Here is a 27,690-nt window from a genome sequence, read left to right as displayed (position 1 = left end):
AAGGAAATGACGTAATGAAAGTTAAAAATATACGCTTAATAGTTCATTAATTCTTCCTTCTTTCTTCTTGATTTTAGTTTATGGTCCAGATAATAAGATATATTTATAATCCAAATTAAATGTCTTTCTATGGATCCTTATGGCTCAGTTATAATTCCAGGGAAGATAGCTTTCTATTTCAATAATATAGAATCTGATGCTTATTACAGTATTCCAAAGATTTAAAATCCACAATATGGTTTTGTAATCGAAAGTGTAATGATATCACATTTATAAATCTGTTTCACAAATTTCGTCTCAGACATCAACCTTATCTTCTTTAGCCCAATAAATTTATTAAGAAAGGTCCTTTCTCTTCTTTTCTTAGCCACTTTAGAGAAGTAGAGGGGGGAAAGGAAGATTCCTCATCCCTCCCTTTCTTTTCCCTCTTTACAAACTGTTTAATCAGTGGAAACGTTCCTAGTAATCTTGCAGTTAGGGTTCTTGTATTGTTTTGTTGTATTGTTGTATTGTTTTGTTCTGTTTCCCCCCCGTCCCAGGAGTCACGACTTCACGTCCATGGCTACCATGGACACTCTCACTGAGATCTTGCTGGAGGCGGTCTCAGACTTCCACCCACTTGCTGCTGCTCGCAGGGAGTCCGAGTCAAGCCCCTTGCCATGAGCTCCTCTCCGGAGAGCTCATTGGAGTTCGGGAGCCCCTGAACTCCTCTTAAGGATCCAATGATCCAGTGGCTTCACAGGAGCAAGTCCCAGAGTTGACCATTCTCGTCAATATTTTATTTCTGGACTGCATTCACCGTTTTGGTTGACCTGTGAGCCTAAGAAAGTAAATTCTTCCGCACATTCGATCTCTTCATCATCACTGTTATTTTGACATTTCTATTCTTCTCAGTGGTCATGAACTTGGTCTTTTTGATGTCTAGGAAGAGGCCAAACTTCTCACTTTCTTTTTGATTATCTTGATCAGGTATTCCAGGTCTTCTTTAGTTTCTGAGAGGAGGGTTGTGTTGTCAGCAAATCAAAGATTGTTGATATTCCTTCCTCTAATCTTTACCCTGATTTTTGACTCTTCCAGCTCTAACTTCCTCATGATTGCTTCGGAATACATCTTGAATAGGAAAGGTGAAACAATGCAACTTTGTCGTACTCCTTTTTCTATCTTGAAGCAATCAGTATCTCTCTACAGTGTTTGCACAATGGCTTCCTGGTTTGTGTACAATGACTGTATCAACTTGACCAGATGTGCTGGCACCCCCTGGTCTTGTAGGGTTCTCCACAGTTTGTCATGATTGACACAGCATAAGTAGATAATCTTTTGATATTCATGAGATTTATCCATGATCCAGTGAATATTTGCTATACAGTCATGAGTGCCACACCCCCTTTGAAAGCCGGATTGAACATCTGGTAATTTCCTTTCAATGGTTACTGTCAGGTGTTGTATAATTTTAAGCAGAATTTTGCTACTGTGATGTATGTATGTATGCTAATGTGATGTATGTAATGTGTACACATTTGGTATTAAAACTATTTTTTAAATAAATCACACTTTGATTAATTAGGGCATAATTTTAATAAATTTAAATGGGTTTTGTCAAATAACTGGTTAGGCTAATTGATGTAACATGGCAACCCTAGGAAGCACTTTTGAGGATTCACGAAATGTGCAAACCAGCCTATCATAAACATGGCCGGTAGCAGTGCTGAAGATATCACGGCTAGACCATCCTGCCTCCACTCTGTTTCCCTAGGCTCCACTAGCCTCAGAGAACCATGAAACTGTGCCTGTCATGGCCAAATGCAAGCTTGACTAGCCAAAGGACTCCCATCTCTCCAGGAACATCAACCAGATTAAAGGTTTCAAGGTTCCACATTCAACTGCTAAAAAGTAATTAATGAAAATCTATTAGACATTTGAGTCGATCCCATAGTTTTTTCAAGGCAAGAGATGAATAGAGATGGTTTGCCATTACCTGCCTCTACATAGCAACCTTGGACTTCCTTGTTGGTCTCCCATCCAAGTGCTACCCAGGGCCAAAGATGATGGAGGTCCTGTACCTGGGTCGTGGGGGTTTGGAGGTGGGCGCCAGGCTTCCCACACTGTAAGGGACACCTCTGGTGCTGGCCCAGTCGGTGAAGAGCCTGGGAGTAACACTGGATATCTATGGGGGCCCAGGATGCTGCAGTCGCCAGATCTGCATTTTTCCATCTTAGGTCGATCAGGCTACTGAAGCCCTATCTCTCCCCCCAGGACATAGCTACGGTGACCCATGCAATGGTCACTTCCAGGCTTGAGTATTGCAACTCGCTCTACGCAGTCTTACCCTTGAAGCTGATCCAGAAATTACAGCTGGTACAAAATGCGGCAGCGCGCCTGCTGACATCGACGCCTGTGCGGGCTCACGTTCGGCATGCGCTGTGTCAGCTGCATTGGCTGCCAGTTGAGTACAGGATACGTTTCAAGGTGTTGAAACCTTCAAAGCCTTATATGGCCTAAGGGACCAACATATACGCCTCGGAGAGTGTTACGCTCTGAGAGTCAACATCTCCTGGTGATCCCTGGCACAAAGGACATCCGCCTAGCCTCGACCAGGGCCTTTTCTGCCCGGGCCCCCACCTGGTGGAACATGCTCCCTATTGAGATCCCTGTGAGATCTTATGCAATTCCGCAGGGCCTGCAAGTCGGAGCTGTTCCACCAGGCCTTTGGCAGCGGGCCCCAAATGCCCCCCCCCCCCCGGTTGCGGTCTCCCACCTACTGATAACCGGCCATACCTAATTGCATCAATGGGCCGGATTCTCCCTACAGCAAGCATAACTATTGATTTTATATGTTTTAATGTGTTTTAAATTTTACTGTATTTATCAAAATGTTGTGACACACACACACCCCGAGCCCGTTTACAGGACGGGCGGGATATAAATGTGATAAATAAACAAACAAACAAACAAACAGACAGACAGACAAACCTTGTTTAGCTCCCAAGATCTGATGAGATTGGGCTTACCTAGGCTATCCAGGTCAGGACAAAACTGATTATCTAAACTCATTTCAGTGTGGTTATAAGACTGAAATTGCTTTGGTCACGGTAACTGAGGACCTCTACCAACCCATATCAGGAGCATGATGAGAGAAAGTGACCCTCTTGCTCCTTCTCTGGGATGCTTTTCAAACTTTTAACCATGGCAGCCTGAGACACAATGCTCCAGTGCTTCTGCTCAGCCAGGTTCCAGAAGGTAGACAGGGAAGCAGGGCAGGATTACTTCTCTTTCCTGTTTCCCTGTTTCATTTATGTCATAGATTTCCTCAGGAACCTCTCTTATGCCCTATATAATGTATCACCTACCTGAAACTGCTGGGTGAGGTCATATTGTGGGAAAGAGGGGTTACCAATATATCGATGACACACAGCTGTACTTCTTTTTATCAGGTGAAGAAGTAGATGTCCTGAACAAGTACTTGGAGTCAGGGTTTAAAAAAAAACCCCTCAATTGAGATCAGGTGCTTTTGTTAAAATAACTTGTTTTAATTTGATTGTTTTCCTTTATATTGTCTTAAATTGTTGATCTTAATAGTATAGCTGCCTTGAATATCCTTATGCCAGAAACATTGAACCAGAAAGTTAGGTAGACAGACAGACAGACAGACAGACAGAATCTTCAGACATTACAATCATGTGTACCAGGAGGCTGCTAATCATACCAATCAGGAGCACATTCTGAAAGGGCTATGCATGGATTTTGTACATGTATACAAGACTCTGTGCTCTAGAAAAAAACAACAACTGAATTCTCCCTTGGAGCTAGAATGACTAAACTGAGGCTATCATCCTTTGGTCACATTATGAGAAGAGAAGATTCATAGGAAAAGACAATAATGCTAGGAGAAGTTGAAGGCAGTAAAAAAAAAGGAAGACCCAACATGAGATGAACTGACTCCATAAAGAAAGCCGCATGGCCTTCAGTTAATGATAGGATACTTTGGAGGTCATTCATTCATAGGGTTACTGTAAGTTAGATGTGAGGGGATGGCACATAACACACCCCTATACAGCCTCTGTAGATCCTACATGCAACCTTGATTTTGCCTGTACTGAAGCTGAAAAATGACACATTGCCCTTTTCAAACAGCATGATGATCACGTGTACAGGGAGGATCTGCCGGTCTCCTGGTTAGTGTGGACTGTAATATCTGAAGGCAGCTGGAGAGAGCAAGAAACCTGTACTGGTATACAGAATTCATTGCCCCAAGTTGTGTTGATGGCCACTGGCTTTCTTCAAAAGAGAATTCGATGTATCCATGATGCAGACAAAGATGGGTAGCCGTGTTAGTCTATCTGTAGCAGTAGAAAAAAGCAAGAGTCCAGTAGCACCTTAAAGACTAACAGATATCTGAAGAACTGAGCAGTGACTCACGAAAGCTCCTACCCTGCCACATATTTTGTTAGTTTTTAAGGTGCTACTGGACTCTTGCTTTTTTCTAATGATGCAGATATCAACAGTGACTTCCCAATTGTGAAGCAGTCTACCTCTGGATACAAGGTGCTAGGGAGAACAAGGACGCCTGCATGTCCCTGTTTGCAGGCTTTCCAGAAGCATCTGGCTAGCCCATGCTGGAAACAGGATGCCAGACAGCAGGTTTCTAACCATACTGTGAAAAAGTGGCTTTCAAGGCCTTTGGTGTGCATGTCAAAAGGAGGCAAGGGTCCTGCACATCAGGGCACACTGAAACACAACTTAGCTTGCCAGCAAAATAAATGCACTTGCCAAATTTTCTTTTCCTGAAAGTAAAAAAAAACAAAAACGTTAATAAGACAGGAAGTTGAATGGGAAGGCCAAGTTGAATGGGGGAAGCTCTGCTCTGAAACGAAACCCAAGTTAAAATACTTTACTTCTCCAGGAAGTTCTTTTTGGACAGCTGTGCTCAAAACAAACTTGGATTTTTGTTTTATTTTATTGGCATGGAAATAAAGTGAACATTTGAACCTAATGTTTGGTGGTCTTTCCGCTTTGAAACCAAGTTTGGAAAACAGATTATATGAAGTTGGAAAGTAACGTAAAACAAAAACAACCACAAAATGTCATCACTGGAGCCCCCTACAGTTCTCCTCCCAAAACCATTTTCACTGACTGAATTCATTTCTCAACCAGCTTTATATTCATCAGTTTTCGTTTTAAAGGCATCCCTTCCCAAGGGAGGTAACACCCTGTATAAAACAAAATGAAATAACCCCTGCCCAATTATTTACATACAAAAGTCTCAAAGAAAAGCATTAAGTGAAAATGCTCAGTGAAAATGCTTGGGTTTGGACTCTGGCTAGTATTTAGATAAGCCCAACAATAAACTAGCAGAAGTCTCTGCATTAAAAGGATGGTTCACAGGAGCACTCAAGCTGATTGCCTTGCAATGTGTGAATTGCCTTCCTTGGGGAAAGCATGAAGCTGCCTGTAGTTTTAGATCACAGGATGCAGGCGGCATCAAATGGGAAGCATACAGTTCTGTGCTGGTTTTGGGAATCCACGTGATCTTCCTACAAGGGCAGATGAGGGAACTTCTAACTGAGCTTCACTTAACCAAACACTGTTTGTTCTGTTCCCTCCTGGGGTTGCTGTTTCTTAACCCGGAAAATTACAGATCAATTTTGTCTGTAGCAGTAGAAAAGAGCAAGAGTCCAACAGCGTCTGAAAAACTAACAAAATTTGTGGCAGGGTATAAGCTTATACCTTGCCACAAATTTTGTTAGTCTTTAAAGTGCCATTGGACTCTTGCTCTTTTCTACTGGAAAATCACAGACAGTGTCTCAGCAAGGCAGAAACACAGGGAACATCGAGGGTTGCCCTACGATAAACAGTGGGCTGTATCTGTGGGAATTTCTGCTGACTGAAGAGATTTCCCACAGTGGAATGAGACTGTAACCCTGTCCCCAGCAGCCTGAAATGTCCTCTGAAATGCTGCTGCTGGTTGACAGGGGGATCCCCCAGAAATAGCAGGGGGCAACCTGAAGAACACTTGCCCTCACTTCCCTTTTATACTAGGTTTGGCCTGCTTGTACATTGTTTCTCCTTGCAGATGATTTTACAGCAGATATATTGAGCCTTTTTTCTTTTTCTTTTGCTAACTGGGTTGGTTTTCTTTGAACAGACAGTTTCATCTAAATTTATTTTATTTAAAACATTTCCATCCTGCTTGTCTCCTGAGTCTCAAGGAGGTTCTCACACAGGCAACATTATAACAAACATTCAAACAACAGTATAGCAACATAAACAGACAAAAACCACAGTCAAGCCCTCCAAACAAGGCGTTCTCAACAGTTATTTCACTCCTCACATCAACAGTCTCTTGTGCACTCCCTGAAAGGCACCATCCTCACTCATTCTGGCAAGCCACCCCAAAGGGCTGCTCTGCCAACAGAGACTGCCCTAGGTCTGGCAGTTGCCAAACTAACTGAAGAGTGCACCTGAAGAGCACAATCTACTTATTTTATTTTAAACATTTATTAGCCGCCTTTTCCCCTTGCGGGACTCAAGGCAGCTTACAATATAAATAAAACACTACAAAATGGACAATAAAAATAACAATTATAAAGCCCATAAAATCACAGTTTTAAAACTATCATTAGGACTGCCAATAATAAAAGCTAAATCAATAAAAATGCAGTCCTAAATAAAGCTGCCTTCCACCTTTCCTCATAGGACTTGGTCTCCAGACCCCTCACCATCTTCATGGCCCTCCTCTGGACACGTTCCAGCTTGCCTATAGCCTTCTTAAACTGTGGTGCCCAAAACTGAACACAATACTCTAGGTGAGGTCTAACCAGAGCAGAGTAAAGCAATACCACCACTTCACATGAACTGGACACTATACTTCTGTTGATACACCCCAAAATCGCATTTGCCTTTTTAGCAACCGCATCATACTGCTGACTCATGTTCAGTGTGTGGTCTACTAAGATCCCAAGATCCTTTTTGCACATACTACTGCCAAGACAAGTCTCGCCCAAACTATAATGATGCATTTGATTTTTCCTACCTAAATGCAGAACTTTATATTTATCCCCCTTGAAATTCATTTTATTTGTTTTGGGCCAGTTTTCCACCCTGTCAAGATTATTTTGTATCCTGACTCTGTCTTCTACTGTATTTGCTACCCCTCCCAATTTAGTATCATCTCCAAATTTAATAAGCATCCCCTCTATCCCTTCATCCAAATAATTGATAAAGATGTTGAACAAAATAGGTCCCAGGACAGATCCTTGGGGCACTCCACTTGTCACTCCTCTCCAAGAAGATGAGGAACCATTCACAAGCAACCAGTTATACAGATCCACCTAACAGTCATAGGATCCAAACCACATTTTTCCAATTTGTCAACAAGTATATTATGTGGAACCTTATTGATGGCACAAGGCAATTTTATTTGCACTCTTAGGACCTAAACTGGAAGGTACATATTATTTCCAGTATATACAACTACGTCTGACACAAGGCCAGATATATTTGTGGCCCCAATTCCATATTGGAACATTCCAATTTTGGTCCTATTTTATTTATTGTTAATTCCCTTACATGTGTTACAGGGACTCTATTGCTTGGTGTATTTTGTACTATTTGACCTTTGAAGAAGGCTCTTGTGAGCCAAAACGCATCAGGTCATACACTGTCCTTTTTTGTGTATTTGTAACTTTGAACATTTTATGAGGCTTTATTTGGGCCCCTACAAGGTTTTTATATGTCTTTGAAATAAACACTCTTTTTAGGCTTGCCAAGTCCCCCTGGGGGACGGGGAAACCCCCGCCCCAGAGGCCCGTTCCCCGCCACCGGCGGATCGGGCCCCGGGGGGAACCCCACCCCGACGTGCCTGTCACCCGAAAGTGACGTAACAATGCGGGGCACGCTGGGGGCGGGGCCACGGTCATCCGAGGGAAAACTCTATGGTTCCGGGTGACGTGACTTCCGGGTGACGTGTGTGTGGCGGGTGCTCCAGATGCGACCCGTGAGTCCCCTGCTCCAGGTAAGAAAGCACTTGGCAACCCTAACTCTTTTGTATACCTACTTATATTTTTAACTTTTGGCCCTCAATAAGTTTTCTAAACTTCTAAAAGCGTTACTAAAATCAAGATACAGCATTCCCCTGATCTCGAAAAAAGAGATAAGATAAGTCTGGTGTGACGTGTTCTTGAGAAACCCATGCTGGCTCTTAGTAATTACAGCTGTCCTTTCTAAATAGTCAAGGACTGTCTGTTTGATTATTTATTCTGAAACCTTCCCAGGTATAGATGACAAGCTGATGGGTTGGTAGTTACCTGGATCCTCCTTTTTCCCCTTCTTGAATCTGTGGACAACATTTGCCCGCATCCAGTCTTCTGGCACCTCACCTGTTCTCCAAGAATTCTCAAAAATAATGGACAGAGGCTCAGAAATTACATCCACGAGTTCTTTTAGTACCCTTGGATGCGACTCATCTGGCCATGAAGACTTTGTTTTATTTAAAGAAACTAGGTGTTTATGTACTACCCCTATGTCAATCCTAGGCTGCAATTCCATTCCCTCATCATGTGTTCTATTTTTGCCATGTTGAGCACTGTTTCCCTTGCAAGAGAAGACTGAGGAAAAGTAAGAATTGAGCAGTTCTGCCCTCTCTTCATCACCTGTTACAATTTCACTTTCCTGGCCCTGCAATAGGCCTACCATGTCCTTGCTCTTTTTCTTACTTTGAACATAAGAAAAGAACCTTTTTTGTTGTTTTTAGCGTCTCTCGCTAGCCTAAGCTCATACTGTGCTTCAGCTTTCCTAACTCTCTCTCTACAAGCACTGGTTATTTGTTTGTATTCATCCTTGGAGCAGTGGGCAAAGACAGGATGAGAGGAAGGTGGCAGTGGCAGTGGAGGGTTTTAGATGGGCCCGGAACCCAGCATGTAGGGCTACGAGGTCAGTGCATTACAGCACAGAAAAACTCCAAGACTTGCATCCAACGAAGGGGTTCCACAGATGAAAAGGAGAGAGGCCATTTTCAGTGATCCTTCCTCCCACGGCTGACCTCCACCTCCCTTCTCATGCTGTTCCTGGTGTCCCTGAAAAATCCCCACCCCATAACATTTTGGGCTATGGCAGAAGGGGGGGAGGGGGGATGTCCACTTCTATCATGAGAAACTGACACTGAATCCAACCCCATCTATCCATACACTTATTTCTTTAATGCACAGAGCTCCTAAAGTATGTCAAAGTTACCAAAATGCAGCAATTCTGTTTCCTTGTAATTATAATTATTGAACAGCTTCAGTGAGCAGCATCTTTTCAAAAAACAAAGGACAAACAAAGGAAGCAGGAGAGACAGTGGGATAGCTTTGCAGGCACGTACTTGACATTAGTGTTGGTGCAGATGATATACTCAATCTCATCCGAGTAAGGGTTCTGGAACGTGAAGCTGCTGGTCCGGATTAACATCCATTCCCGATTTTTGGTACGGAAACGATACATCACAGAAAGGACCTGACCTTTAAGCTTAACAACCTGTGGAAGCCATGGCAAAAATCAGCAATGGGAGAAAGTGGCAAGGTGACCAAGATGACACATGGATGCATCATGTCCCATTTACTTTTCCAAACCATTTCTCAACTAATCAGCTACAGTCACTGCTAGACATCTGCCTAGAGCGGACGTTACATAATAGCTAAGACTCTTCATTAACACAGTTTTCCAGATTTTTTAATGTCACTCCATATCGGAGGAGATGCAGACTTTTTTCACTGATTAAAGTTTCACAGCATTTTAGTCACTGTAATCAAGCTAAAAACTCTCTCTAAATCAGATTCTAAAACTGACCTCTCCCAAATAATCCAATAAAAACCATCAACATCAAAGACAGCAAGCATCCTGAACTATTAAATTTAAGGGGTCATTTTTGCAAGAAACCTGTACTGTAGGTCAGGCTGAGAGATTGTGATTGGATCAAACCCATGGTCCAAATGCAAATATCTGTCTGTAACACCGCACCATAGTGGCTCTCCACTAGCTGATTAAGAAATCTGCTGTAAACTGGTCAGCTTGGAGAACTTTAATCCCTAGTTACAAAGGGAAAAGGCACAAGTGAGAAGGAGAAACATACTTTTACATTTCCCAGAACAATAAGATGAGCCACATCCTTTCTCCCACCACACCCAAAAGGGCGATTATAAATAAAACAGAGCTTGTATGTAAATGCTCAGATGAAGGGTTTTCCAGTGATAACTAGACAGCCATCCTCTGCAACTTTTGATACAAATTTCATTTGTTGTTCTTGGCTTCCAAACAGTTCATTTGGGTGTAATTTTCCTACCCTTTGCAGGAAACAAAGATATTGGAAATTGGCCAGGGTCAGCCAACTCCCTCTCAAGTTGGTCTTGCCCCAAATAGTTCCTGATCAGGTCGGCTATTTCTAAACCGTCTCCTTCTCAGTTGCTTACTGCACAACAGTGAGTCTTGCAACAGTATCCAGGGGTCATTTCCTAGAAAAAGAGGCACAGGAGCTCATTTGCATAAGTCATTTGCATATGCCACACCCCCTGACAAAGGGCAGGCATGTTTAAAATGAGTTAAGGCATATGCAAATGAGTTTAACCCCCCCCCCTTCCCTGAGTCCACGAAAGCAGAGAGGCTCAGGGAGAGAGGCAGACATGACTGGGTTCCCTGCCCAATCTTCTCCAGGTGCGCTGCAGCTGCAGAGCACCTGGAGAAGATTGGGCAGGGAAGCCAGGGCATTTAAATCCCCCCCCCCCGAGTCTCTCTGCAAAAGAAGAGAAGCTCAGGGGAGAAGCAGGTATGTCTGCCTCCCTGTCCTTCCCGTCTCCAGCCAACCCACCGCGGCAGGCTGGCTGGAGATGGGAAGGACAGGGAGGCAGACATATCTGGGTCCCCTGCCCGATCCGCAAATAACCTGGAGGCACCTGGGGCACCTGGAGAAGATCGGCAGGGGATCCAGGCATTTAAATCCCTCCCCTCCCTGGGTCTCTCCGTGGGCGGGGGCGGGGCCTGGGCTCCTTACTGCTGGAGCACCGCTCCGGGGCGCTCTGGCAGAAAATGACCCCTGCAAATCCCTGCTGAGAAAAAGCTCATGTTCTTTGTTTTAAAAGAGTGCATGTACTCACATACAGACACAAATCACAGATACAGAAAAAGCATGAGATATTCATTGCCTGCCTGTGTATCAGTGGTGTGTTTTATTTGGGAGGATAAAATTTCTTATTTACAGCTATGTATCAAAATATGGCAAAAGGTTTCTGAACAGGTCCATGGAAGGGAAAAAAGGAGGGGGAGTCTCCTGCCTTCCCTGTGTTCTGAAAAAGAAACTCCTGCAAATTGGCCTTTTAAGTCAGGCAATGGTACAGCATTTCATCTGGCATCTCCAGTTAAAAGTAGCTGGTAGTTGATGATGGGAAAGACTTCTGCTTTTGAGACCCTGGAGAGCCGCTGCCAATCAGAGTAGACAAGACTGGCCGTGATGGGCCCAACAGCCTGATCCTGTGTCACCTTCATGTGTGCGTTCAAGAGAATGAACAGGGATCCAGGAAGTTTGCAGATAAGTCTTCTGAATATGCAATGTCCATTCTTGGCAAGACTACAGAATGAATGGGACCAATTGGAAAGATTCCACGCATCCTTCTGTACCCATTAAAACAGCCACCAGCTATTCACTGGAAAAGAAGGAGCCCAGGAAAACCTGGAATTCCAGGAACAGGGCCAAAGTGATAGGACTCCCTGGTGCTAAATATCCTGAAAACCACAGCTGGAAAGTGCAACTGGAAACAGGCCAAAGTGCTTGGCATAAACAATCCCATGCTACATCCAAGATCAATCAGAATCAATTTGTCCAACAAAGACATGAATTTCGATTACAGATCTGCAGTGTTCTGGAAAACCCAAATCTAGGCCCAGAATTGCTTCCATATGCTCGCATGTTTCTGTTTGCGAATCTTAGTGCTACCTCTGAATCCCCTGCATCCACAACCAAAATTCTCAGGATTATTTTATATAAACAATTTAGGGAGAAAAAGGATACTCCAATTATACAGCATGGGTGGTATCTTTGAGAGAGACAATTCAGTTGAAATTGGCAGAAATTCCATTGCCATTTCCCCACCAACTTCTGAGAAGAATGTTTGCCCAGAGCTCCCCTATAAGGCTTTTACCTCTTAAGCCCCACCCCCGAGTTTAATCAGCCTGAATTTTACTGCAATCCACTGGAGCCATTTGCATCTCACCTTACAGGGAAGAGCCACCTCCAAGAAAACAGGAAGCTTATGTAAACCAAAAAACCAGCCAGTATTCTCTTAGCCTTTCAGTGAGATGCAGGCAAGAGATATGTGTAAGCGGGCCTTGGGTGCCATAAAATGTAATGCCAGGTAATGGAAAGAACAGCAGCTGGTAAGCTTTGAGTTGTGTGTCCTCACCGCAAGGCCCCATGGATTAGAGAGGGGTGTGTGCATGGGTGGACTGGAGAAGACCCGCATGCGTGGACTGGAGAGCCAACACTGCAATGCTAGTGTCATGGGTGGCGGTGGCGGCACTGGGCCCCTGCCCAAGTTGGCAGTGCAGCCAGAGTTGCCAGCATCACCAGAGCTGGAAGCTGGCCGCTCTGACTCCTCAGGAGTTGACAGCTTGCTGCCATCAGTGCCCGAGCCAACTCTCTCGGACTCTCAACTTGGCTCCTGTTCTGTCTCTTCTGGCTATGACCCCCTGACTGGACTTGATTCCTGCCTCCTGGCCCAGCCCAGCCTGTGACAGTCTGCTTCCACCCCAAACTTGCTCCACAAGATGGATGCGGCTGGGGACTCTGTGGACCTGGTCAGCTTACACCATCAGGTGCAGCTGCTCAACTGTATTGAACTGCATGCCCAGGGCTTTCCGACTGACAAAATGAAGGTCTGCTTCATTAACAGTTTGTTAAACTGCTCATGGCTCCATCTCCCCTGCTTGACAACTTCTCAGGCTTCCTCAACCACCTGTCAACCACTTTTGCAAACCCGCAGCAGGCAGCCTCAGCCAACCGGAAAATACAAGCCCTGAAGCAGGGGAGGGGCTCTGTTGCCCACTACTCTACTGAATTCCCGCCCCTGGCTCCAGACCTGGAGTGGAACGAGGCAGCCCTAATGGACCAATATAGGAGGGGTTGGCTGATGAGGTTCTCGACGAGCTTGCCCAAGTAGAACAACCCCTTCACATTGCATGGCCTGATCACTTTGTGCCTTTGCATTGACAGCTGCCTCGAGAGCCATCACCGAGCTCGGAGTAGCAGCCATCAGTCTCAGGACTCCCGACAACCAGCTCCCATGCACTTCCCTGCACCCCCAAGCACCAGGGGAGATGAGAGCGAGCCCATGCAACTGGGAGTGGCACGACCTCGACTAACCCCAGAGGAGAAGGTGCGGGGCTGGGCCCTGAACCTCTGCTTCTACTGCGGTGGGCCGGGGCACTTGGCCAGATCCCCAGCAAAGCGGTCCCACCCCGGCACACCATTGCCACTGCTGCCAAAAACCTGCCCCAAGCCTGAACAGACCCACCGGCTTGGGGCACCCAGCTCAGTCCCCCAAACTGTATGCCAGGAACCAAGGCCCATTCCTGGTCCCTGTCAAACTCTGTTTGCCTGATGAGCGCTGGCTGCTTGTCTATGCCATGATCGATTCCAGGGCAGCACATTGCTTCATTGACGACACCTTTGTGAGACAGTACCAGATCCCTCTACAACCCAAAGAGACCCTGGTCCTTGTGGAAGCCATTGACAGATGTCTCCGCTCCAGCCCGGTGACCCAGGAAACCTGCTCATTCGCCCTCCAGATGTAACAACACCTGGAACACTTACAATCTGATGTGGTGAGCATGCCTTGGTTTCCACTAATTCTGATCACTCACATCCCCATCCTAGACTGGGCTCATCAGAAACTTTGCTTTCGAGACCCTTGCCTGCGCCACACCACACCCGTTACTCTTGTGGCAGCTGCCCCGGCTAGCACCTCTCAGCTCCCACAAAAGTATGCGGAGAAGGGGGCTGACCAGCTTCCCCCACACTGGCTGGCTGCATGACTGCACTATCAACCTAGTGCCAGGAGCACTCCTACCCATAGGGCGCCTGTACCCCATGTCCGAACCGGAGTTGGAAGCTCTGCGAGACTTCTTCACTATAAACTTGAAACAAGGCTTCATCTGGCCCTCTATGGCCCTGCTGTCAGCCCCGGTCCTCTTTGTAAAGAAGAAAAGTGGAGAGCTCTGCCTCTGCAATGACTATCAAACACTCAACAAGATTACAGTCTGCGATCGGTATCCCCTGCCATTGCTCCCTGAACTCTTGGACTGCCTGAAGGGGGCCCAGATATATACCAAACTCTATCTTCAGGGTGCCTACAACTTGGTGCATATACAGCCAGCACGTCGAGCATGTCTGCCAGATTCTGCAGCGCCTACGAGCCCTTGGCCTCTATGCCAAGCTTGAGTAATGCAACTTTGACCTGCACTCTGTCAAGTGCCTCGGCCACATTGTATCAGCCTCCTCTAACACCATGAGCGACTCTACCTACTGCCTTGCAAACCGAAGTGTTATGCCTGTCGCACCAATGTTGCCTGGTACATCAGCTCATGTGAGGTCTGCCAACGGGCCAAAGAACTCTCAGCCAAACCCTCAGGTCTCCTGCATCCCTTGCCCACACCTTCTGGACCCAGGAACAGCTTCCCTGATCCAAGGGCCACACTTGCATCCTGGTGATTGTGGACCTTTTTACCAAAATGGCCCATTTCGTCCCATGCCCAAAGCTCCCCATAGCTCAAGAAATAGCCCAGCTCTTCCTGCAGCACATCTTCCATTTGCATGGACTGCCAGCCCACCCGATTTCCAACAGGGGCTCCCAGTTCACCTCTTGCTTCTGGCAGGCCCTCCACTCCTGCCTGGGTACCTGGGTCTATCCTCCGTCTATCACCCACAGTCAGATGGCCAGACTGAGCACACGAACATCACATTGGAGCAGTACCTCCACTGGTACACCAGCTACCAGCAGGATGACTACCTCTGGCCGAGTTTGCATATAACAATGCCATACCCTCATCCACGCTGCTGACTCCATTTGCCACCAACTATGGGTATCATCCCCGGTTCTTCCCTTCGGTCCTTCCACCCACAAATGTCCTGGCAGCAGATGCCTATCTGCAAGAACTCCACACTCTCCAGGACCTGCTCCAGGAACAACTGCAGCAGGCCAAGGAGGTGTACAAAACCATGGCCAATCGCAAGAAACAGGAAGGCCTGCTGCTGAAACCTGGAGATTGCATCTGGCTATCTACTCAGCACCTCTGGCGCACTGGCTGGTCTCACAAACTGGATGCCTGCTTTATCAGGCCATTCCTGATAACAGAACAAGTCAACCCCGTCGCTTTCCAGCTCAAGTTACTCCTACCCTCTGCATCCACCTGGTTTTCCACCAGTCCCTCCTGGTGCCAGCCATGCCCCCACACAGCTTGGCCTCTGCTGCTGTCACTGCCCCCACCGATACTGGTCAACAACGAGGAAGAGTACGAGGTACGCCAGATCCTGGACTCCTGGCACTACTGGGGCGGCCTCCAATTCCTCGGTGACTGGGAAGGCTATGGACCTGAGGACCGGTCTTGGGAGGCTGCTGAAAACCTTCATGCCCTGGACCTGGTACAGCAGTTCGACATCTTGCACCTGGATAAGTCCGGGGGGGGGCTGGGGGGATAGTGTCATGGGTGACGATGAAGGTGCCGGGCCCCTCCCCAAGTTGGCAGAGCAGCTGGAGTCGCCAGCATCACCAGAGCTGGAAGCTGGCACCTCTGACTCCTCAGGAGTTGACAGCTTGCCTCCGCCAGCACCTGAGTCAGTAACCCCTGAACCTGGCCCTGCAGCAGCCAATGAGGAACAAGTGCAAATGGAAAGCATACGAGCCCTTGGCCTCTATGCCAAGCTTGAGTAGTGTGACTTTGACCTGCGCTCTGTCAAGTGCCTCGGCCACACCTCCGCGAGTGGCTCAGCTGAGGGAACAGCTCCACAAGGACTTAGCAAACTGCCATGGAGACGCACACTGGCAGGGAAGGCAGGTGCTAAGCCCTGAGTACTAATAGGAGTGGCAAAGCCACTCAGGGAAGCACTACCGAGGCCTATACAGCTCCCGCTTGGGAGTGGGCTCTCCGTGGAAGCAACGAATTGTATCCACGCTGCCCTCATGTCCACCCTTGGCTCCTGTTCTCAGACCTCGCTCTTGTTTGGATTCCTGGATTCCTGACCCCTTCCTTCAGATGACCACTCGCTTGGACTCTCGACTCAGCTCCTGTCCTGTCTCTTCTGGCTATGACCCCCGGACTGAACTTGACTCCTGCCTCCTGGCCCAGTCCATCCTCATGCTGCCTGGAAGGGGGGGGGGCAAAACCTTCCCCAGCCTGCTCCTGCTGCCAGTGCTGTGAGTCTGGGTCCCAGGGGTAAAATGCAAAGTGGCTGGGCACTGCAAGCCCAGGGGGAGGGGGCCCAGGCACAAGCCACATACACAGCAGGACCCAGTCCAAGCAGAGCCTGATAAGCTGGAGATGCCTGTGTGGAAGCAGCTGCCTCTGGACGAAAGGGGGGGGGTGGGGGGGGGGGGGGGGGGCGACGCGATACCAGTGGTTCAAACCAGAGATCGCCCACAAGTGGCACCACCCCAGGCCAAAGGTTGCCAGATTGTCTGATAGGGGAGCGGACACTGCACACAAAAGGCTGCATGTATGGCAGAGGCTTCAGGCTGCCCAGCAACCAATATAACCAGAGACTGCCAGCACTGCCCCCCCCCCCACCCCCACGGGGCAGCAGCTGCTTACAGCTGAAGGCCACTGGGTGGGCCACGGAGGATCAAGGCCCAGCCACTGAGTCATGTGCTCAGCAGCAGGATTAGGCCCCCAATGTGTGAGAGAAACTGCTGAAGAACAATCCCCATGGGTCAAAGTGCAGCCCTAGTTCTCCCCCCATGGGCTGAAGAGCAGCATGGGGGGCACAAATAGAGCAGCGCTGCTGGCCGCCAGCAGACCCCAACAGAGGCTGATACCATCAGCTATTCAGGACAGCATCCCTGGAGCTGCAGGCCCCAGCTGAGGCTGCCACTGAAGCAAAGGGGTTCTGCTTGACTGCTGCAGGCAAGGTTGTTCCATGGGGCTGAAGCCATGATCCACCCACTACCCCCCCCCCCCCGCAGCTTCCCATTCCCTTCCTTGCACTAGTTGCTCACGGGCCTGATCTAAGGGCTTAGACAGACTCTCTTTTCTGACAGGCATCATGTCCCTGTAACCCTTTCACTGCAGGGGAGATGGAGACATTTAGTATTAACAACTTTAAGTGCACAAAGGTAGACCAGTTTTATCCATCTACTGCAGATGGGGGGGACTGATGGCAGAGAGAGATGGACTGGCTGAAGCTGTCAACTGGCTTCCCATAGCCAGAAACTGAAGATAGGGCTTCTTTGTTTGTACATATGATGTGTAGGGCTTTGCATGAACATTGATAGGTTGCATGTGGATAGGATATCCTGATAGCCTCTCTGTTAAAATGACACAGAGATGGGAGGGATGGAAACTGGGCAAATAAGTAGAATGTTACCTGTTGGAAGCTCTCTCTCAGATGGCTTTGATCTTCTGGATGGCAGAATTCTAAAATGTCTTTCCCCAAAAGGTCCTAATCAACAATGAAGAAAATGTCCTTTGTAAAAAGTAAGCAAAAATTGCAAGTCACTTTCCAAATTCTATAAGGCATAGAGGTCTGGTTTGGACAAGCTTCTGAAACCTGGGTTTGATGTAAGAGCAAGCTGTAGTTTGTTAAGACTGGAGAATCTCTTCCCCTCCTGCCATTCCAGGCCAACTAATTTGCAACTAATTTGCAATTTATGTTTCTGGTCTGGAGGAAAAGCACAAACAAATCTTATGTTACAAACCTTATGTCAAATCTTATGTTACAAACCTGGGAATCTTTAAATAACTGCCTATTTATGAGGGATGAAGAGGATGCCTGAAGATTTTCCCCAGATTCATTCACATGTCAGCACGCTATAGTTTGGTGAGTGCGTGTAACTGGCCCAAGGTCATATACTTTCCATGGCAAAGTGGAGATTCAAACTTGGATCTCCCAGAACTTAGTCCAACACTCTAACCCGCTAGACTGTATGTCCAATCCATGGATGTCTACCAACTCTGGAAGCAGGGCAAGCATGACCAGTAGACAAGATGAAGACATGAGAACCTGTTCCTCCATCATGTGCAGCCACAACCCTTATAAAAGCTGGCTTTACAGCAAGCCAGAGAGGTGCATGTAAACCTCAGTCATGCAGTCAATTCCCCTTTATCAGAGGAATATAATAACAAATATGGACAAGTATGTTATTCCACTGAAACACAATTTTTAATTGAAATAGGCATCAACCCTAAGACAGTAATAAAACACACAAAAAAACCCATGATCCACTAATCTATCATAATTCATTTGCACATAGGAAAGGGTAGCTATTTCCAACTGAAAAGAAGGAAGTGATGCAGAGAAATAAGGGCTGATTTCCCACAAGCGCTGCTCCACACTCGCTCTTCCCTTTTGCCCCGATGGTACGTGTCAATTTCACACAAGCTGCTGCGTGGTGGCATTTTGCCCCGGAGCTTCGAGCGATTTTCCCCGCGTCTACTCAATCCTTAAAAAACAGGATTGAATAAACGCGGGGGAAATCACACAAAGCTGCAGGGCAAAATGCGGCCCGCAGCAGCTTGTGTGAAATTGACACGTACCATCGGGGCAAAAAGGAAGAGTGAGCGTGGAGCAGCGCTTGTGGGAAATCAGCCAAGGTCGTGCTCCCAGAAAACAGCCATCACTTAAATACAGAGAATGCAGCTGTTTAGGGAATTTTCAAGATAACTGTCAGAAGTCTCATAAACCCTGGGTATTTAAAGATTTCGCTGCAATTGCCAATAATAATAATGCCAGATTTTCTCCACTACCCTAAAGGAAGATAAGTCTAATTATCACTGTTTGCAGATCATTTGTCTAATTGGTTCAGATGTGTTCTAAAAAATGGCATTATTCAACAGTCACTCAGTGCAGGATTTCTGTTTCTTTGGCTGTGCCATAACAACCCTGTAAGGTTGGTCAGGCTGAGCGCAACTGGCCAGAAGTCACCCAGTGAGCTTCACAGCACAGTGGGGATTTGAACTCCTAGGCTGTGGTCACACGGGAAGGTAATTCCGCTTTGTTCCCGCTTTAATTTAATTGGGAACATTTTTCTTCGGGTTGGGCTGATTAGATGCAGCTGGCCCCTCTCTTCCACCACCCGGTCGCTCCCAGCTCCTAAGGAAAATCAGCTGTCTTCCTCTGGCTATCCTTTTGTCTTTACTGATGCATTACCCGTGTTGATGCCTTGGCTAAATCGTCCTTGACAGCTCCAGCAAGCCGCCTGCCTGACCAGCCCTGGAGAGGCAGGAAAAAGAAGACCGGCCGAGAGGGCTGCTGCACTCAGCTCAACTCGTTGGGGCTGCGGCAGAACCTCCACCGCACCGAGTCCCTCCAGGCGATCCTGCTGGCCACGGGGCAGGCTCAGGCGGCTGCTGCTCCTGCCGCCGCTGTGGGTGGTGGTGCTGCCGCCGCCGCCATTGCCCCGTGAAAAAAGGCTCAGCCCCACCGTCTCCGCCATCCTTCTTGCCGGCCTGTGTCCAGGCTGCCGGAGCCCCCGCCTCTTGTTCCTGCCTCCAGGGTGCTGTAAGCTCTGACAGTTCCTGGGGAAGGGGCTTCTGTTTCTTATAACAAATTCATATTATCTTTAAACAGAGAAATGAACTTAAAATAACGTTTAATAATGGATTTATTAAGCACATGTTTGCTCAAGTGCTCAAACCAGAAGCTTAAAAAAAAAATCGCACAAAGAGTGGTCAGACGGCCCTAATTGCAATCATTGCGAAAGATGGCTGTCCAGATGGGCAAAATCGCACATTCAAAGCGCAAGTGCCAGAAAAATCCTTGATTTTCCAGGGGGCAGGAAAACCCGGGAGTGAGCCCATTTTGGCGCGGAGGCGAATTCGCCTGTCTGATCAGCAAACTTAAATGTGGGAGGGAACAGCGGCTCTGTGTGACCCGCACCCCTAGTCTCCCACTCCTAGTCCAACACTCCAAGTGCTGCACCATCCTGGCTCCCCTTTGTCTTTCTTTTACTTAAGTGGACAGAAAGGTGCTGGGGAGGGGGAGATTTTCAGAGGACCAAAGACAGAACAAAGAGAGTTAAGGGGCATCACCACACTTTCAAGCACTCCCTTCCAAGGTTGCTTCTCATTTACAATTTTAAGCAAATTAGGGAAGAGAGATGTGGTCCTCTACCATTATGCTTAGTCAAAGTCTTATTTGGAACTAAGTTCTAATGTAGGCAGTGGGGCTTATTCCTGAATAAAGGAAGCCACTGAAAATTCTATATATGCTTCATATTCTTAAGATAGTCAGTAAACTTTAGATTTGGTAAGCTGCCACACTGGTAACCTTTAACTGAAATGCAATATAAACAGCAGTCAGTACTGCACACCTTTTAATTTCTGCACAAGTTTTCAAAAATGTTCTACCTCTCCCTAGGAACCAACTTACTTTCTTAAGGAAGGTCTGCCTGGCTGTCATTTTGAGAACTGTAAACCTGAAGAAAATATGGTAGGGAAGGTTATGTCAGGCTCACTGTGCATTTTGCAATTTACAGCTTGCATGTCATTGAGAGAGAAGGTTCCTCCCTCTCTCTCTTTGATGTGCCCAGGGCTTGTCACCTTAGCGATGCCAAATGTCCTGGCTTCTCAAATGTCTGTGATCCTGTTGTCCTTACTATGTAAAGGCTACGTGCCTATGGGGGAAGGAGGGGGGGGAGTTGATGGTTAGTTCTGGCGGGCAAATACCATGGGGTGATTGGGTCCTGATCTTTAGTGCCTTTACTTGAATCCACTATATCTACAACCTTCGCACATTTAACTTCAGTCCTAACAACAGATGTGTCCAGGATGGTATCTGTCAACTGTCTCAATAAAGTTAGCTTTCTTCAAACTGGCTGGTGTTGAGAACTGACTTAACCAGGAACCTGAGAGGTTGGAGGCAGAACTTCCAGATACTTCAGATGAAGAAAAAACAGACCTGTGGCTGGTAACCAATAACACTGATGCATCTTGGATCAACAAAGGTGATGATTCCATCTGAGTTGTGTCGGGACAAAAATTCTGTGGGGACGGACATCCCATTCATGTCCATGCAGACCGGGGAGCTGGTAACCTGGGAAGAATTAGAGATGTTCAGCTCAAGAAAATAAGGAACAAAAGGAAAGTCTGCTTTTTTGCAGGAATTAATCCTGCTGGGATACTGCCACCTTTCTAAAGATATCATAGAGAGTATTGTCCTTACAACAGACCTGTAAGGTAGGCCACTATTATTTACCCCCATATGGCAGATGGGGCATTCAGACTTGCTTATTTCATGACCAAGTTGAAGTTTGAATCTGGGACCTCCTGGATCCCAGCTTATTCCCTTAGCTACTATGTCAGGGGTCCCCAATGTGATGCCCGTGATTAGGAAAGTGGGTGGAGCCAGCATGGCTTCTGATTAGCTACCGGAGAGCCAACTGGCTGTACAGTGGCCACCACTGTGTTGGTTTTATTCTCTCTCTCACTCCTGATTTACAGTGTATTTTTTTAATTACCCACTTTCTCTCCATCAAAAAGCCCTCTTTCCATTAATTCCTTCCTGATTTAAAGGTGGGGGCAGCCACATAAGGGCCTCTGTTAATCTCAAAGACTGGGTAACTTTATACAGCCGGTTCTTATGCCAGGTGCAAACTTTTTAGGGCAACAAAAATGCAGAGCAATATTCAAGATCAACAGCACCTTAGAGACCAACAACATTTCCCAGGGTATAAGCTTTTGTGAGTTAACGTGCACTCCGTCAGATGTCTGAAAATAGAAGCATACGTTTGTCCTGCTTTCTCAAATATACATAAATATTTTAGTGTAGCTTTGTTTACAATGTCCATTTCTTTATGCTAGTTTTCTAAAGTTCATTCCAGCACATTTTGTTTGGGAAAAATGAGCAGCAATTGTTCAACAGCACCACCAGTCTTAGAGCAGAGGATGTTAGTGAAATCAGCACTTTCTGGTCCTGGCTCCAAGCAAGAGCTCTTCTTCCTTCAGCCTCTCCTCCACACCCTAGAGCGCCCAGATGGGCTTCTCAGGCAGGAGAGCACGTACCGAGTTTCATTTAATTCCCCTCCCCCCAATAGCTCAATATGCCAAGACGCCAAACCGAGGTTCAAAAAGGTCACTGCCTTCCAGTTGGGAGATTTACTTCCCAGACGAGAGGAGTTCATAATGTATGCACCCTCCGCAGGCTTCTTTGCGTTTAAACCTGCTTTATTCCTGCTGCATGCTCCAGCTTTCACTGTCATTCACGGGATGCTTGAAGTCAAAGATATACCACTGCTCCATGCGGAGACAATTGTACTGGTGGACAACAGCTTGTTTTGGCAGCTGTAGAGTCTCATAAACCCCACCACTTGCCTCCTCTCCTCCACTCTGGAGTTTTGAGCAATGACAAAAGTGCAACTCTGACTGCCAGTACCAAGCACACACTGGCTTGCAAGGAAGCTCCAGTGAAATCAATGCGTCTAAAGGCTGATAAACACACTGTGGAGCTTTTTTAGATACACTCCGAAGTTACTTTAAAGTATACATCTAAAAATTAATATGCAGATACATAATCATGTGTTTAGAAACAACTTTGACATAAAGTTATGTTCACTGTAGTGGCACAGTGAACATGGCAGTCAACATGTGTCTCTGTGTGTCTCTGCATCCTGCACATCTGGGAACCTGTATTGGTCAGCCTGGACTGGTCTACACCATAAAAAGTCCTTCCAGCCACCACAGGAACTCATTATCAGCCATGTGATGGGAGTGTTGTGCCTCCCAGACACAAGAGGGCCTATTTCAGCTCTTTCCCCCACAGCCATATTTGTGTTCTGAGGCTCAGAAAGCCATTATTGGCCCAGTGAGAAGCTACTGTATAACGACAGCTGCATGTAGGCTTCCCCATGGGAGCCCACAGAAGGTCTGGGGGCTTTTCCAACATATGAAAAAGACATTGAGGAGGAGAGGCTGAGGCTGCTTGAGAAGCCCAGAACTCCCTTTGCATGTCTGATCCCAAGACCTTCTGGCAGCCACAAGGGCTTTGTATTGTGTGAATCAGACCCTGGGGAAATGCGCCCAGGCTTGGCTTTTGCATAGTTTCTTTGGAAACCTCCAAAGTGTGCCAATGCACAAGTACAGACTCTCCTCCATAAGTCACAGTTGGGTAAGACTCCCTCTTTTGCACACTCAGGGATGAATGATTCATCGCACAGGAGTAGAGCTGCAACTTCTGGCTGGGAAATACTGGGAGATTTTGGGGGTGGAGCCTGGGTGGGCTTTAGGGAGGAAAGGGACCTCAGTGCCATAGAGCCCACCCTCCAAAGCTGCCATTTTCTCCAGAGGAACTGATCTCTGTAGTCTGAAGATCAATTACAATTCCAGAAAATCTCCAGGTCCCATCTGGAGGTTGGCAACTGTACACAGGAGATAGCTGATCAGATTTCCTGGCTAGTGTCTTGCTAATACTTATGCTGTGCTTCACCTCTAGTTGGTTTTCCAGATCTCTACAAGCTGTGGTGGCTCAAGTGGTTAAGACGCTGAACTGCAGGCTGTGGAAGGTCAGTAGTTCAGCAGTTTGAGACCTGAGTGCCGCATGACGGAGTGAGCTCCCGTCTCTAGTTCCAGCTCCTGCCAACCTAGCAGTTCGAAAGCAAGACATTGCAAGTAGATAAAAAGGTACCACTTCAGTGGGAAGGTAACAGCGTTCCGTGCGCCTTGGTGTTTAGTCATGCCGGCCACATGACCATGGAAAGGTCTTCGGACAGCACTGGCTCTTCGGCTTGGAAATGGAGATGAGCACCGCAACCCTAGAGTCGGATTCGACTGGCTTTCAAGCAAGGGAACCTTTACCTTTACAAGCCAAATAGTTACTACATTGTCTTTTGGAAGTCCCACTCTGTTGATAGTAATCTGCCTTGAGTCCCAGTGAGAAGGTGGACTATAAATAAATAAATATGTTGACAGAAATGTTTTTTTAAAAGACAGCCTTTACCTGAAGCCTCCCTATTGCCACCAGACAATATTTGCTGCCTTGCCCCACATCCGCATCTTCTTCTGGAATGGTCATGCCTAAAAATGGTTAAAAGTACCAGTTATGTGTAGTAAAAAAAACTGTTTGATTCATATTTTGTCTTCCTCCAAAGAGCTCAGAGCTTGCACTGTACTTGGGTCCCCCCCCCCACTATCTTCATATCAAGCCCCCAAAAGTAAGACTATCAACTGGCATAGTCTTCCACTAAGCTTTACAGCTGAGCAGAGATGTAAAGTCAAATCTCCCTCCACATCTGCTCCACCATACTGCATTCATTTCCAGTGTTCACAACAGGATACCACTTCTGGATCACAGAGATGAGATGCCGATTTTATCCTATAACCTGTTACTGTGAAACCAGGTGCAGACAGCAGTAAGGCCAAAGTTCCTGTGTTTCCTATTCTGCCTTCCTGTCCTTCACTCTAGACCCTTGTAAGAACTGTCCAGTTAGTAACAGAGGCAGCAACATGTCCTCTCGATTCTGTATACTTTTTATCCCACCATGGATAAAAGGAGCTCAGAATAGCACCCACAGTTCTCTCTTCCTCCCTCTGATCCTCACAACAACTCTGTGAGGTAAGTTAGGCTCTGAGAAAGAGTCTGACTAGGTTTCAGTCACCCAGTAATCTTCACACCAGTGTGGGGATCAGAATCTAGGGCTGTGGTCACACGGGCAAGGTAATTCCGCTTTGTTCCCGCTTTAATTTAATCGGGAATATTTTTCTTTGGTTGGGCTGATAGGTGCAGCCGGCCCCTCTTCCACCACCCGCTCACCTGAAAATCCTTCCCCTCTCTCCGTCGCCTGCCCGCTCACCTGCCAGCCCACCCGGGTGGCCCAGGAGACAGCTTGAGGACTCAGCGGCACTTCCTGAATCTCTCCCAGCAGGGGGAAAGCCCGGAGAAGACCAACAGCAGGGTCCGCTCCACAGAAGCCCTCCCCCTGCCGCAGCCGCTGCCAAACCCAAGGGCGCACAAAACTGCTGCCACTGCCTTGCGCTCCCTGCGCCGCCACCACCTCCTCTTCCACCTTCCCTCCCTTCTGAATCCTGCAGCAGCAGCCGCTGTTGTTGCCCGGAGCGCTTTGCAGAGGACTTTGCTCGTCCACCCGGCCCATACGCCTGAATGTTTAAATGGTGAATTGCCCATGCGCTCAAAGGCAGAAGCCTGGGGGGGGGGGAATCTCATAGTGGGGGGAAACGGTCAGACGGCCCTAATCGCAACCATTGCGATAGATGGCTGTTCGGATAGGCGAAATCACGTGTTCAAAGGGTGAGTACAAGGAAAACACTTGATTTTCCAAGGGGCAGGAAAAACCGCGAACATTGTGCGAGTGAGCCGGCTTCGCCATGGGGGCGGATCGGCCTATCTAGTCAGCAAATTTAAATGCGGGAGGGAACAGCGGCGAAACCCAATCAAACGGCTAGTACAGGGGTCCCCAACCCTTTTGAGCATGCGGGGACCTTAGCATGGTAGACACAGCATGGTAGACAGAGCCACAAAATGGCTGCCACAAAATGGTTGTTAAAGGATGTACAGTCAGCCACAAAATGGCTGCTGCAGCTTACTTTCAGTTGCACAGTGAAAATCCTTGTGTTGTGGTGGCAGTTACTGACAGAGCAATGTTTTTTAAAATCTGCACAGCAGCCAATCGAGTCTCCAACTGCCAATCAGAAGCCTTGCTGGTCAAAAGCCCCACCTATTTTCTAAAGACACTTGGTGGGCACCAGGAAACGTGTTGGTGGGCGCCATGGTATCCATGGGCACCATGTTGAGGACCCCTGCCCTAATATGACACAGTAACCCATAGGTTGATCCTGTAGACAATTGAACACAACAAACACAAAATGGGCACTATGTTAGGCAACCAGAGAATACTGGCAGGTTTCATGTCAAGCACCCTCCTATGGGTGGCAGCTATTTCTGAATGGGTTAGGGTTGCCAGACCCCTGGTCAGAGCAGGTTTCCCCCCGATTTTGGGGGCTCCAATCTACTGCCAGACACTCCTGAACACCCCCTCCCGTGTCAACATTGTCGGCGCAATGATATTACACTGGGCACGCCACGTGGCGATGTTCTAGCATAGAGTTTTGACCAAACTACAGAGTTTTAACCAAAATGCTAGAACATCGCCACGTGACATGCCGGCATAATGATGTCACTTCTTCGTGATGTCATTGTGCCAACGATGTTGCACGCAGTGACATCGGCCCACCCTCCCCACTCCTGAAACGCTCCCCCCCACGCCCCGCTGGCTGGGTAAGTAGACCTGGCAACCCTATGGGTGTTCCTTGCAGAACTCTCCTGGGTTCATTGCACTGGCTTCATCAGAGCATTCGCACTCTTTTACTGTAAGACTTCTGTGTTTCCTAAAAATCCCATCACAAACACATTTCATCATACTGGGGGGGAAAACAGCAGACAGAAAAACAAGTGGGCGTTTAATTTTTCTTGACTACTTTAATGGGATTTAATTTTATAAACATGAAAGGAACACAACAGAATTTCAGATGTCTATTTTCAACCCTTACGGGTTGCACAAAAAGTACTGTTTTGGCCAATAAGCATTCTCTATTTCACTAAGTAATCAAATTTCGTAAACCAAGCTTTGGAGCTGTAAACTTCCTATACACGCTTGAGAGATTTTAAGCTATTTAAAACCTTTCCCTAGAGTTGCTTGGACTTGCGTCACAGGAGAGTGATACATTGCTGAAAAACATATTTTGGCACATTAGTCAGGTTAATCAGAAAATAAGCTCATATGTTTTGAAAAATTTTTGAGTTTTCCCATATTAACCTCTTCTGTTCTCCCCATATGTGGTGCAGGGTAAGTGGGTAAAGGACAGTTTGCACACCTCCTTCTGAGTCTATATGCAAATCATTTCAATAGTTCTACCTACAGTGCAATCTTAAGATGAGTTATATTACTCTGAGCCCATTGACTTCAGTGGAGTTAGAAGTGTGTAACTCTGTTTAGGATTGCACTGCTAATTATGTACTTGGTACATATGCAGCCGCACTTAGTTTGTAGAAAAAGTGATGTTGGTAACCAAGTCTGTTTGGAACCCTCAGCATCCTTTCATTGGGAATGGGCTCTCTTTAGTGTCACCTGTACTTGCTCGGTAATGTCACCTGTACTTGCTCGGGGGTACTTCAACCTTGCTTCATATGTTTGTGGGTTGAGACCAGGCACTCAGAACAGATGCTCTGACACCATGCACACTGTCAAAAGCAAATGCAACCAAATTCAAAGAAAGAAGCTTGTTGAATCAGACCAACTCTCCATCCAGCCCAATATCCCATTGCCAACAGTGGCCAATCAGATGTTTCCAGGAAGCCTGTTAGCAAGGGATGAAGGCAACAGTCCTTCCCCACTGCTTGTACTTTAGTTCTGGGTACTCATGGGTAGACTGCTTCTGAACAAGGAGGTTCCATTTAGTCATGATGGCCAACAGCCATTGTTATTGCTTTGGTTAGTATCTAAGGGATGG

General features: G+C 47.1%; 1 protein-coding gene across 1 annotated transcript in view; it reads right to left on the bottom strand.

Moving 5' to 3' along the window:
• Positions 1-27,690, bottom strand: part of ARNT2 (aryl hydrocarbon receptor nuclear translocator 2) — a 144,753-nt gene that overhangs the window by 44,036 nt on the left and 73,027 nt on the right. Inside the window, exons 8-11 of the mRNA XM_015415830.1 lie at positions 24,164-24,240; positions 21,131-21,265; positions 17,600-17,674; positions 9,359-9,510 (exon numbers count right to left, since the gene is read on the bottom strand). Of these exons, the coding sequence (XP_015271316.1) occupies positions 9,359-9,510; positions 17,600-17,674; positions 21,131-21,265; positions 24,164-24,240 (439 nt within the window). The remainder of the gene's footprint in view (positions 1-9,358; positions 9,511-17,599; positions 17,675-21,130; positions 21,266-24,163; positions 24,241-27,690) is intronic.

The sequence above is a fragment of the Gekko japonicus genome, unplaced genomic scaffold (assembly GCF_001447785.1).
Source record: "Gekko japonicus isolate JY-2015 unplaced genomic scaffold, Gekko_japonicus_V1.1 scaffold2212, whole genome shotgun sequence".
Classification (NCBI taxonomy): Eukaryota; Metazoa; Chordata; class Lepidosauria; order Squamata; family Gekkonidae; genus Gekko; species Gekko japonicus.
Note: the sequence above shows the minus strand (reverse complement) of the source record. Positions and strands in the feature narration are given on the sequence as shown.